This window comes from Stegastes partitus, unplaced genomic scaffold (assembly GCF_000690725.1).
Source record: "Stegastes partitus isolate 25-593 unplaced genomic scaffold, Stegastes_partitus-1.0.2 Scaffold987, whole genome shotgun sequence".
NCBI lineage: Eukaryota > Metazoa > Chordata > Actinopteri > Pomacentridae > Stegastes > Stegastes partitus.
Window position 1 is genome coordinate 227,188 of NW_007578718.1, and position 13,464 is coordinate 240,651.

Here is a 13,464-nt window from a genome sequence, read left to right on the forward strand (position 1 = left end):
AAAAAAATACTCAAGCATAGTACAAGAACCTCATTTACTTAGCTAGAGTACTTGAGTAAATGTACTCAGTTACTTTCCTCCACTGACTCTCATATCTGTCCATTAAATACAAAGCTTCAACCAGCAGTTAGCTTAGCTTAGCATACACACAACTTGACTCTGTTCAAAGGCAACTAACAAAATGAACATTTCAGCACCTTTCTAGTTTTCTCATTAAAATGTTTTTCTCTTTTGTTTAATCATAAAAAAAAACAACACCTGTTTTCCGTCCGTCCACTCTTATGCTAAGCTAAGGTAGCTTAATGTGCTCCAGCCTCGTATTTACTGTACAGAAGGTTATCATTCCCCCACAAAGTCAGACGACTTCTTCAAATATTTACAGTCTTCTGTATTCTTTGGACCAGCGGCTCACTCACCAACAGCCATCCACACAGAGAAACGAATCCAGGTGTCTCCGCTCAGCTGAACCATCAGGTAAATATTCACAAATATGCTCAGAATGGGCAGAAACGGCAGAAGGGGCACCTGTTAAAGCAACAAACACACCAAGACGATCATTTTTAACATGGTGGATGAACACTGTTTTATCAGGCAGGACTCTGTGTTAAAGCTGGAGTAGGCAGTGTTTTAGTTTTAGGCTTCACTGGGAAAAGATTGCAGCTGTTGAGCATTTTGTAACTGAAGTGACCTGAGAGGAAACCACACTGCATGACCCCACTGAACCACACTGTGACACCAGATCTGAGCCAATCACAGAGCTTCAGAGGACATAAATACCAACAAACTCAGAGCAGTAGTTGTTGGTGCAGTGGGTTAGGCCAGTGTTGTGCTTCAGTGAGCACGTGATTATGCAAGAATTCATTAATAATGTGTTTTTTTGGCTCGGAGGGAAATTCTGAGATGGACTCATGTACAAAGTGTCTGATGTGATTGAGGAAGATTGAATTTGGTCTGTAGCTAAGGGAAAGAGGCAAACTTATTGTTGATATAAAGATCTCCAAGACAACATGTTCCCTGCTTTCTCCAGTCCAAGAACACTCCATCCATCAGCCCTGGATTAAACAGATGGCTGCCTGCTAATGGTGCGCATAATGACATATCAGGAAGGCCCATAGATTTTTTAACTTGGTTTAAAATGTTGAGAGTTTCTAAGAAAAAAGTTGTGGCCAATTAATTCATATGAGGGCTGTGCTTTAGAAAAGAGAAGGGCTGGAAGAGATGGAACAAAATATTTTTAAAAACTGGCCACACACCAGACAAGACTATAGCACTTTGTTTTTTGTAATCATGCATCATTGGTGCTGTTTTTGTTGTGGTGGAGCTCTATGAGCATAATCAGTAAAACTGGACAGTAAAAACTGCACTGAAGTTTCTATCCATACGTAAAGACCTGCATTTCCTTGCATAGAACACGATGGAGCATATTATACAGGATTATGAACTTGAACTGTGTGGAAGCGGAGCATCAGATGGAGGAGTTTCCCTCAGGAGGTTGGGGTTTAAATATCCTGGGTGAAGCTTAGCTGCAGGATGAGACTGTATGTTTTCCAATTTGGGTGTTTTTGATGGTTTTTCCTGATTTCTGCCTACTGCAGCTTTAAACCACAGATCTGACGGAGCTGCTACGTACCATGAAAGAGACCTTCTTGCTCGTCTGAGGCTGCCTGCAGACCATGAAAACGCAGCCGCTGAAGATGAGGAGGCAGACGGTCAGCGACGCCAGGATCCACACTTCCAGGCCAATGATGGCGTAGATGTGGTACGTGGTGAGGTAGCTGACCGCACACACCACCAGCACTGTGGTGGGAGAACGCACACATTTAATTGTGCCACATAAGCAAACAATAAAGGCTGATGATTGAGACAGAGCAGCAGGTAAAGGAGGTCAACCCGGCCAGCCTACCCAGCACGCCGATGGACATGTTGACCACGCTGGACGAATGCTCAGAAGGAGCGACGGGAGGATGCAGGACGGTCTGCAGGGTGGAGCTGCCGCCCTTCAGCATGTTGAGGTGGGACTCCGACTCCGTCAAGTCTGACTCGCCCTCCTCAGACGACAGGTAATCCCTCTCGCCTTTACTTGGCTGTCGCTCCAGAGCTCCGTCTGGCTGGTACCTGGAGGACAGAAGCACCAAAATCTGGGTTTGACTGAGGTTTGACTCCATAAATGGCCTGAGGATGTTTGCATTCATGGGCCGCTCATCTTCCCTCCTCTGGGCTTCAAATTGCATGAAACACGGACCTTTGTTTTTGTAAAAACAGCATCAGTTTTCTCCTATTTCTTAGTTAATTTACATGATTGCAGCCTAAGCACAAGTTGCAGCATGTTAGTGGTGTAAGTTACAGAATTACAAATGGTTCACAGTGTAAAAGATCACTTTGAACATTTCAGATTGACAAAAATCTTCCATTTTTTACAGACCAAGCGCTCACTGTTGTGTTTCTGTGTCACTTCCACTTTCACAAGAAACTTTGAGGGATTTTTTTTTTCCTGTCAAGACCTCATTAATGCATTTAGTGGCTAAGAAATTACAGCCAGATACATTTGGACGTGTGTTTTAAGACGGAGGCGTAAAAATCTGAGCTTTAGTAAAGTTTAACTCCATAAATGACCTGAGGATGTTTGAGTTTGTGGTCGGCTCGCCTTCCTCTCTTGGGGCTTGCAAATGCATAAAACACTGACCCTTGCCTTTACAAAAACAGCATCAGTTTTATCTTATTTCTTAGTTACTTTGCACGAGAGCAACTTAAATACCCTTTTTCCAAAGTTGCAACAGCTGCTCCAAGTGGGATCTAGTAGCATTTACAGAATTACAAATGGCACACTGTGTAAATTTAAGATTTGAAATAGATCAAAATCTTCCATTTTTACTGCCTGGCAAGACCTCATTCATGCATGTACAGCCAATTTCCTTTGGATCTGTGCTTCTTTTAGGTGTTTTTACCTTTAAATAGAGGAGGAGTGTGAGAGGTTAAAGCCCTGAGAGTCACACTGCTGTGCTCTAAGGCTGTGTTCAGTGTTTTCAGATATTGTTTGGCGCTATAGATAAAAAGTATCACGATGTACAGCACGTCCGCAAACAGTCTATCCTCTGCCAAACCGCCCGGCTTGTGAAATAGTTTGAGGTTTTACTTTACAAAACAAAGTGAGGTCCGAATCCAGGGAAAGAACATCGAGTCTGTATTTATTGAGGCTGCGGTGATGAGTGTGAGGAACAGAGGTGTGCAGCGGCTCCAGGGTTTAGCGAGTACAGAAACTTGAGTAAACACCTTCATTTACTGAGGCAGCCACTTAAGGCTCATACAATGGGAGCATTCACAGCTCTTACATCACCGGTGTGATGCAATAACAAACAGGGTAATCGTGCCTGTGGGAAATAGCTTGGAAAAGCTGCTCGGGAAGCTCTTTCACAGCATTTCACAAGTTATATTTTCTGGGGGTTTATATATAAATGTACCCACCTGAGAATCAGCACGCACACGGCAACCAGTGAATAGGCCAGCAGGGTTCCAATGGACATCATGTCAACCAGGGCTTTAAGGTCAAACAGGAAAGCCATGATGGCTGCAGTGAGCAAAGAAAATACAGTTAACACTGTATTCATGAGGAATAGGAGCAGTCACAAGCACATTTCACCCACATTCAGTTTCACAACATTAATTGTATTGCAATCAGAAATGCACCATCCAACAAATGCAAATCAAAGTTCATGCAGACACGTTTTCACAGTGAAGCAAAAGAAAAAAAAACTGTTCCCGACAGCTGTGATCACCTCCATACCAAGTGTCATCTGATGTGAGATGCACTGCGGAGCCCCTCTCAGCTCTCCGACTCGTATCTCAGCACCAGACTCCGGCATGAAGCGGATCTGAGCAGCACGGTTCAAACGCGGAGCAGTGGTATGTCCGCCGCCCCTCACAACATTATATTCAAAGAAAAATAACAGAGAAAGCTCCCCTGCCCCGGTGCTATCAGGTGCTCAGTGTACGGCCTGTGGTGGTGCTGCTGGTGTGCTGAGAGATCACATCTGCCAGAGATCACATCTGCCAGCCACTTCACCGGGTCATTCACCCTGCAAGTCTCAACACCTGAGTACAGTGACTGTGGTGCAACTACATACTGTACACCTGGAGCCTGCTGAGCAGAAAAGCTTTAGAACAGGACATTCCTAACACTGTATGAGCACTACGTCCATCAACAAAGGCCCAGCTGTTTGAATTTCCTCCTTACATTAGATGGTGTTCTCCAGAGTGTGTGTGTGTGTGAGTGTGTGTGTGTGTTGTATATAAGTGTAGAAAGGGTTCTAAAAATGGAAGAGGACTGTGTTGAAAACTGCTCTGCTAAAAGTAGCTCGAGGCCACTATGAGAAATACTGTGGTTATGCATTATAAGCATAACTGTAGCCCACGCTGTAATTCTTACATTACCAGAAAAACAGAGCAAGAGTGGTGCAAGGTAACAGAACATTTACTCAAAAATTCATAGAAACATGTTGCACTTTTTTTATTCTACTGCATTTATTTAAGAATTTAGGTTACTTTAATAATTAATACTAATAATAATAAATACTAAATATATTCAACAAACAAATGATGATGTAATATTACTGGTAAAGACACAACTTTTTTAAAACTTGAATGGGGAAATTTTACCCAGCAGGTAAACTATACAAACTAGTTCAATGACCTTTACCAGCTTCAGAATTAAAGTCATACACTTGGATGCACATGCAGTTATAATCCAATAATGTACATTATTCTGAAGTATACTATTCTGCTTCATGAAGGCTTTCCTTTTTTGGCACTTCAGCCCTATGAACCCAAAAACCCACGACAGGTTTCAAGTTGGCAAAATTACACAATTTATCAGAGCTACAAACTGTAAAAAATATCTTGCAGTCTTATCAGTGTATTATGTGTAATGTGCTGTTCCATCAGGAAAAAATAACCCAAAATAAACGTAAAATTGTGATAATTTTTCAAAATCATAGAAATCTGTCAACATGTACTGCTTGCAACAGATCCTATAAAAGAACAAAAGAATAAATCTGCGCTCCTCAGTGCAACTGCAGCATCAACCAACAGTTACTTGACAGAAATGTTAACTATTTGGCTGAACTGCAGGCTGTGTTTGTGCCGAGCAGGAAGGAGATGTCAAGAGAAACTTAGAGGAAAATAATAAAACATACCAGATCAATAAAATAAGTGGTGCACAGAGGATGAAAAATGAGTAAAAATGGGGCAGGAGCAAAAAACGCCTTGAAACTGCTTGGAGTTCAGAGAGTTAAATGTATTTTGAATACATATTGATGCCAGTGCATCGTGTGCATGACTTTCACCTGCATCAGTATTCCTACATTGTGGTACTTCTACTTTAATGTAAGATCTGACTACATCTTCTGCGGCAATGCATCCAAAACAAGACCAGGACTTTGAAACCACGGCGGTTCTGTATATTGGCCCAGCTGTGCTTTGAGCTGACATTAGCATACTACATTGACATGCTCACAGGGACGATGCTAACATGCTAATGGTTAGAGTAACATTTACTATGTGTACCCTCTTAAGTTTAGCATGTTGAACATTTGCTACTTACCAATAAACACCAAGTACAGCTGAGGCTAATGAACGTTTTACATGTATTAGGACAACGATGAAAGGTCAGAGGATCCCCAAAGTTACAACAATTCATCCTGAAAGTGGCGTGAATATGTGTGAATGGTACTTGTACTTACTTTAGGTACTTTCCTAATCATAAAAGAGAGAGCATTGGATAAGTGAAAGGTACTGAGGCCGGTTAAAGGGCCAATGTGCTGAATGTAGATAACATCTAAAACATGACGGTATCCTTGAACATCCTCATTAATGAGTGTAATGGTTTCATCGCATGCTTTTGGAAACACCATCACCAAGTCATTATCATGCAGTCGCCACCACAAACGGATACAAACAAGTCCACATTACAACCCCACGATAGACGAGTCCTGGTCCGGGAGCTTACCCGCTGTGGTACCTGCCGCCATGGTGGCAGCCACGGGCGACTGGCGCTTACTCACTTTGGACATAAATTTGAACAGAATGCCATCTCGTGCCATGGCAAAGAGAATGCGCGGCAGAGGGAACATGGAGCCCAACAGGCTAGGGAGAAGAGGGTTCATGGTTAAGTTGAGGGCATTCTGGGAGAGAAAACATGACACCTGCACAACTGTGAAAGAACAACAGAGGACAAAACTCTTGCAGAACTTGATAATTTCAAGCCAATTCCAGACAGAGGTTAATTTGTTTTTTTACATCAACTCAACTGCGTCTTTCACAATTGATTTGGTGGAGAAAGATTAGCTGAGTCACTCGGATGCTCCCCGGCTCTCACCTGCAACTACACCGGAGCTCATAGTGGCAATAAGTGGGGTCTTCGTCTTAGGATTGATTCGGGCTAAGGCTTTGAAAAGCACCCCATCCTCTGCCATAGCATAGATTACACGAGGCATAGGGAAAATGGAGCCCAGCAGACTGCATGAGACAGCAGAGACATGCAAGACCAACACGTTAGTAAAGCGCCCACAACCCGGACACAAAATCACACACCGACATTCACATCTTCACAGTTTGATTACGATCAACGAGTGTCTTTCTTTCCTGTCGGTCGTATCATCAGTTTCATCCTCCATTCATTTACATCAACTTAAATGAATGAAACCCTGACTAGAGGAACATTGCACACCATGGATGCCTTATTAGTGAAGTTTTCTTGTCTGACATTATCATTTCATTACTTTCCACAAGTGAGTCCACCTCAGGCGAAAAAAAAGTGCATTAAAGCAGTTTCACAACTGGATGTGTTGCATAATAGTTGGAGTCAGTCCACACAGTAACAGGATAAATGCCAACTGTAGCCTCCAGCTTAAACAAAACTTCATTGCTTAGAGTCCCATCTGATCAAATGTACTAGAACGTAGATCATGAGATGAACTGATGGACGACATCCAGGGTTTCTTGATAGAATACTGATTTGGAACTGACCGTCAGGGAAGAAAGACAGAATGAAGTCACACCAATATCTTTTTGAGACACTCCAAAATTTGCTCATCGATACTGTGTATAGAATCACATTAACCATCCGAACCCCGAAAGTTTTTGGCTGGTTTGAAGGACGTTGTTGCCTTAAAAAAATAAAAAATAAATAAATAAAAATGACACCATTTCTTCTTTTCTTCAAACAGTCCTTGTCCTTCTGCAGTCAAATAAACCAAATCTAAGCTTAAAATTGTGGTATTCCATCAGAATTACTTTATTCTTGATGTGGATCCTGTAAAAAAACAAAAAAATTCTACACGACTGACTCAAACAAAAGTCACATGACAAAAATTTGAATACTTCTCGGGTGAACTGCAGGTTGTGTCTACACAGAGCAGAAAGGCAACAAGAGAGACTAAAGAGAAAATAAAGTATACTTCTTCAATAAAATAAACGCAGCAAACGGGATACAGAGGAGCAAGGTGTTGGAAGATACATTCTGCATGGTGAAATATCTTTGAAGAGTTGACTAAAGAAACACCTAGAGGTTGTAAAAATGTAGATAAATATCTATAGTATGTACAAGGACCATGTTTTCCCCTATTGGCAACACGTTAATTGTCTCTACTTGTAGCCATGGTTGTTCTGTTTCCATGGAGTTGCAGGATTTTCTATTGCAGTGAAAAATGAGCTCAAAATGAGGAAAAATGGAACAAGAGCAAAAAAATGCCAAGAAACTTCTTGGAGTTCAGACGGTTAATTATAAACATCACAAAGGCATGCAGGTGTCTTAACACACACAATATTAAATATTAAAGCCCACCAAAGCAACAGGAATCAATCCAAAACAAGACAGAACAGAGATTTATGGTCAAACTTTTGACCAAATCTTACTGTTACCACCAATTTATACTAAATATATGATAGCATAGCATTAAATTCAGGCATGTTCTGTCTCAATTTCTTCTTTTTACCAAAACATATATTGATATTCTCTCCGTTTACTTCAGAGAAACAAATCCAGTGGTTACCTGGTGGAGAGGGCACACAGTGAACCCACAGCGACCACATATTTGGCAGGAGACCAGCCCACATACTCAAAGGCCATGGGCAGAGGGCTCTTCTCATCCAGCAGGTAGTAGGGCATCATCAGGGTGAGCGCCGCCGACACGCCAAAGTACGCCAGGAAGCACACGGTCAGCGACACCACGATGCCGATGGGTATGGCCCTCTGAGGGTTCTTCACCTCCTCACCTGTCGCACACAAGTGCATGTTGTTATCATACTGAGCTTTGATGAAGGTAAGTCACAACCTATTGATCACCCACCTGTTGTCGCAATGCAGTCAAATCCAACAAACGCGTAAAAGCAGGTGGCAGCTCCGGCTAAGGTTCCACTGAATCCGTAAGGCATGAATCCTCCAACTCCATAATCGCTGCTCACATTGGCGGTCGCTGACAAGTTCCTGAAACATGCATGCTGCCGTTTTATAACCTAGACCAACAGTAATACTGGCTCTTTAGATAAAAAAATGAATAAATTACCTTTTAACTATGGTGAAATTTACAAGGGATTCTTCACTGATCTTCCAGTTGTGAGTGTCTCCTTTAACGAAGCCGGAGATGATGACGAACAAGAGTACGAGCACGTTGACCGAGGTGAAGACCTTGTTGACCCAGGCCGACTCCTTCACTCCGAACGACAGGAGTCCTGGATGAACATAAACCCAGCAGAGCTTAGTCATGTGATCTGAAAGGTCAGCACTGCCTTAGCAAATTACCAAATGCCCCGTAGTCTATCATTCCACTAAACATGCAAAGCCAAAGGTCAACAGTCATTTGTGGCTTTGCCGAGAAGTCAGACTCTGACCACCCAAGTAAACGTCCTCCATCTGACCCATTGCACCACTGACTTTATTGCTATTTATACTTTTCATTTAATCTATAAAAAGCCCAGTGATTCGTCAAAATCTACCATCATGAGCTACATTTTACAGATCCAGCAGCATAGACTGGATATAAAAGAAGGATGAGGGCTCCAGGTCTAGAAAGTAAAGCCAACTTGAGACATGGTGTCTGTGAAGATTCTCAGTCATCCAGGTCATGGTTTTTCTCGTAGGTTAATCGTAGCAACTGGACTTGCTTGGGGTTCTTGAAGACATTTCCCCTCTCATTCAAGAGGCTTCATCAGTTCTGACTGACTAGTTGGGAGTTCCAGATCCTTATATCTTCATCTACTTATATGTTAATGGCCCCTTAGGGATATAAGTATCTGCAACTCCCGACTAGTCAGCCAGAACTGATGAAGCCTCTTGGATGAGAGGTGGAACGTCTTCAAAGAACTCAAGCAAGTCCAGTTGCTATGATTAACCGACGAGAATAACTTGAGACATCCTTAAACCTGCATTCTTTCTAGCGGTCAGCAGGGGGCGACTCCTCTGGTTGCAAAAGAAGCCAAATTGTATAGAAGTCTATGAGAAAATTACCAAACTTCTCACTTGATTTACTACCTTAGCAAATACTCATGCATTTATGGCCTCAATCACTAGTTTCAAGTCTCCTTTAACTCAGCCTGATGTTCATTTAGTAAATTATGATTTGAAGGTTGGTATGGAATTCTTGCCTTATTTTAAAAAAATAAATCCATACATAAATACTGCAGATCTATACTTTAACCCCAAAATCTGATCCTTTGTAGGTGTTCCAGAAGTTCAGCTGACACTAGCTGCATATTTTTTATTTATTTTTTTACAGTTGAGCATGTTGCTAATTTTAAAAATGCGTTCAATGAATTACGATTCAGCAGCTCACACATGAACGAGGAGCAGTCATGTTAGCGACTCTGTAATGTTGTGTTTAAACGCAGCTGTACTTTGAGCGGAATGCTAACGTCAGCACGCTAACATGCTAATATTGACAGTGCTTAGTTTTGCTGATGCAAAGCAGGTCTGTTGCTTGCCATGCTCATCGTCATAGTGTATATTTGCACGTTAACACATAGTTTATTGATTTCATTGATTCGACCTCTGCATTTGAACAGAATGCTAATATTGGCATGCTAACATGCTAATAATTACAGTGCTAACAAAGCAGGCATGTAGTTTACCATGGCCACTGTCATAGTGTACCCTAGTATACTAATACATATTTATTGCTTTCATTGATTTTATTTATTTATTTATTTTAGCGATTAAAGACATTAAGTCCAGTGAATAACATGTTAAAGTAAAGTCCAAGTTGTTAAATATATTTGGCCATAACTCAGGCAACTAGAATGTTGAAACCTAAGACTGCACTAGAGGAAAAGTCGAGGAGTAGGAGGACAAAGTTATCCAAAGTTATGTTCATCCTACAGGATCGGTGACAAATTAAAAGTTATTCTATTGGGGACATTTTGCCAGCAAGTTGGCGATGTAAAGGTGGCAGTGTAAACATCCCCAACATCTTTAAAATAGCAAATGAAGGAATATCTTTTGGAAGAAGGGTTCATCCATCCATCCAGTCGTGATCCAGACACTTGGAGAATCAATGCCAAGGAGGGCTAAAGCTGTTCTGCCCAAACACCCGACTAAAACACTTTACGTCGGTTTTTCCTTCAGTTTTTCAGCTGTCTTCAAAGACACCAAATTTAATGACATTGAAATACTTGAATATGTGACAGGTAGAGTTTGTTTGAGTCCTTTTACTGTAAACTGTTTAAAATCTGCATATCTGCACCAAGACCAATAGAAATGTCTACAATAATGTATACGTTCTGGATATCCGCCCAAAAACAACCAAACACTGGTGGATTCTTTCTGAGTCACACTGATGTAATGTAATCACTGCACTGGCAGGCCAACAGACAGAACACATGATAAAATGTTCTGCTTTAGACTGAGGGTCATGAAGGTGGAATGTAAAAAAAAATATGTCCAGTTTGAAACCCTGCAGTGTTGTGAACCTGACCTCAGAAAACGAACAGAGTGCACTCCCAGTTAGTGAAGATGCCAACCAATAAGCACCACTTTCATGAATCTGAAGAAGAAGAAGCTGCTGCACTGATGACACAGTGTCCTGCTCTCTTGTTATTACATTATGCCAGCAGTGGTTCTTCATTTTAAGTCATCTGCTGTTTAAAACACGATGTACCCACTCTAATTCCAATTCTTTGCTACCTCTGTATCAACACAACTCCTTCATTTCTAAGATTTTCCGACCTTATTTGCTACCTTACCAGAAAGCAGCAGAATCAGGCAGACAGCAAAGAAGTCGGGGTACTGAGCCAAACCAGGGGAGTTCATGCTGAAGTAGGTTTTGCAGAATATCTCAATGTGTCCTCCTATCATCTCATCAAATGTGCCACTCCACGCTCTGGCAACTGAGGAGGTACCTGCGAGAGAACGAAGAACAACCATCAACGAGGGCTGTTCACTTATCCATCCTCTGTAAAATAAACTGCGATTCAAAGATTGCCACGAACTCACCGATCACATAAGAGAGGATCAGGTTCCAACCGGTGATGAAGGCCCAGACCTCACCTACAGTCACATAGCTGTAAAGGTAAGCGGAGCCAGTTTTGGGGACGCGAGCGCCAAACTCTGCATAGCACAGGCCGGCCATGACGGAGGCCAAGGCGGCGATTAGGAAGGAGATGACAATGCTGGGGCCAGAGTCTCCCTTGGCCACCTCTCCAGCCAGGACGTAGACGCCGGCGCCCAGAGTGCTGCCCACCCCGAGGGCAATGAGGTCGACGGTTCCCAGGCAGCGGCAGAGCTTGGAGTCTTCCAGATTGTTCAGGTCGACCACTTTCCTGCGCACCAGGGAGCGGCCGAATGACAGAACCTGCTCCAGCATGCTGACACCTGTTGACAGAAGGAACGGGAGAAGAAAGGATTAAAAATGCCTCACATGCTCCGGGGTATGAGTGGGTCATTTGAAGGGATGAATGTGAATGTACAGGTGCAGTGTGCATGCAGTACGAGGACACATAAGTAAGAAATCTCCCAAAGCCACTGTGCTATAAAATCACCTCTAATAGTTTTTATTTTAGGATCAATATTTACACTATCTTACCATTCAAGGAGCTACAGTTGTGAAACTAAAGCTGTCAATCAGTGCAGTTAGATTGAGCTCCACTCGCTTTGCATTTTGAGCTCCTGAAAAATGCTGAAAAGTCAGTTGCGTAACATGTAAGATGAAACAAAAGGTGGGGTTAAAGCTTCTGAAAGGGGATGTTAACCCTACAAACTATGACGCGCGCTTTAGGAATGCTGCCAAGCGCTGTAGCGTGGTAAAGTTCATACTGTAAGAGTCCCATTAAAATCTATTGTTTGGGGTTATGGTGCAGATCGAAGTGCTCAAAGAGCCGCATTCATCAGGAGACCATGAATGCACCAATATGACACAGTAAAGACATTCCTGGAGCTCTGTGCACTAATTACATGTAAAGGACATAACTACAAAAACTGCAACTTGCTCTTTGTTGTCATTGTCCTGTAAATCTAAACGGAGGGGGAGATGCCACTGAAAATATTAGCATGAATACAATATGAGAAAATGAGGAAGAAATATTCCTGCTCCCGAGTGAATTGTTGGTAATTTGCTTTGAAGTTTAGTCTCCTTCTTAGAACCACACTTTGATTACCTTAACCATAAATTAACACTGACGACCGTCCAAATGTGCATTGATCTCTGCAGCAGCGTGGGTTCCTGCACCAAGAGGAACGAGTTTTGGATGTGACAGCTCATTTGCATTACAATGTGGGCTGTATTACCGCATGTCCATAAATACAGTGGACTGAAACTGCCAAGTTTTGGCAAGGAAAACTTCTGTTTTGCAAAAAAGGGAGACACAAATTGTAGTAATTTAGTCTGTCAGAGAACTTGCCATGTGCGTCTCACATCGTGCACTGACAACTTGTGCAACATGTGGGGCATATTTTCAGCTCAACATGTTGAAATCTCTCTGCAGACCCTGTGTGACCTCAGCTTTACACAAATCCTCACAGCTAAACTGTAAAGTAGTAATTCGAAATATATGCACAACCACATGATTAAATGTTTCACACTCCTTGAGTTTCATTAAATACATGCACATACCTTAGAGTGACACTGTTTGGAAATGAAGGGTCCAAGTTCAGACAACAGAAAAAAAAAAGCTGCTAAAGTTCTCTTCTTCCAGCTCTGCAGGGAGCTCCGGCAGATCAGCTGCAGCAGCACAGGTAAAAGTCAAATAACATGTACTGTTTCGATGAACTGCAGCCTCAGAACTCTGCCAGTGTGCTGAACGCTAATTCACTCTGCTGGCTCGTAAACTGTGCAGAGCAGCAATTTTACTCCTCCCCTCTGTCCCCAGAGTTTCTTCATAGGATCTGCCCTTGCCTTGCCCCTAGACTCAGTCTCCAGTCCCGCCACAGCCAGGGGAGTGACGTCCCTGGAGCAGGGGAGGCAAGAGGGGAGGAGGAAACCC

At 42.5% G+C, this 13,464-nt stretch overlaps 1 protein-coding gene across 2 annotated transcripts in view; it reads right to left on the minus strand.

The window, feature by feature from the left end:
* slc7a2 (solute carrier family 7 member 2) overlaps positions 1-13,277 on the minus strand; it is a 16,447-nt gene extending 3,170 nt beyond the window's left edge. The window contains exons 1-11 of one of the 2 annotated variants that reach the window (XM_008294697.1): positions 13,095-13,277; positions 11,480-11,857; positions 11,230-11,385; positions 8,559-8,724; positions 8,343-8,479; positions 8,046-8,268; positions 6,002-6,138; positions 3,463-3,565; positions 1,904-2,115; positions 1,631-1,797; positions 417-525 (exon numbers count right to left, since the gene is read on the minus strand). In XM_008294697.1, coding sequence (XP_008292919.1) covers positions 417-525; positions 1,631-1,797; positions 1,904-2,115; positions 3,463-3,565; positions 6,002-6,138; positions 8,046-8,268; positions 8,343-8,479; positions 8,559-8,724; positions 11,230-11,385; positions 11,480-11,849 — 1,780 coding nt within the window. In that variant the 5' untranslated portion in view covers positions 11,850-11,857; positions 13,095-13,277. Of the gene's footprint in view, positions 1-416; positions 526-1,630; positions 1,798-1,903; positions 2,116-3,462; positions 3,566-6,001; positions 6,139-6,370; positions 6,511-8,045; positions 8,269-8,342; positions 8,480-8,558; positions 8,725-11,229; positions 11,386-11,479; positions 11,858-13,094 lie in introns of both variants that reach the window. The other variant, XM_008294696.1, reaches the window with a different exon arrangement.
* Positions 13,278-13,464: the final 187 nt, after the last annotated feature.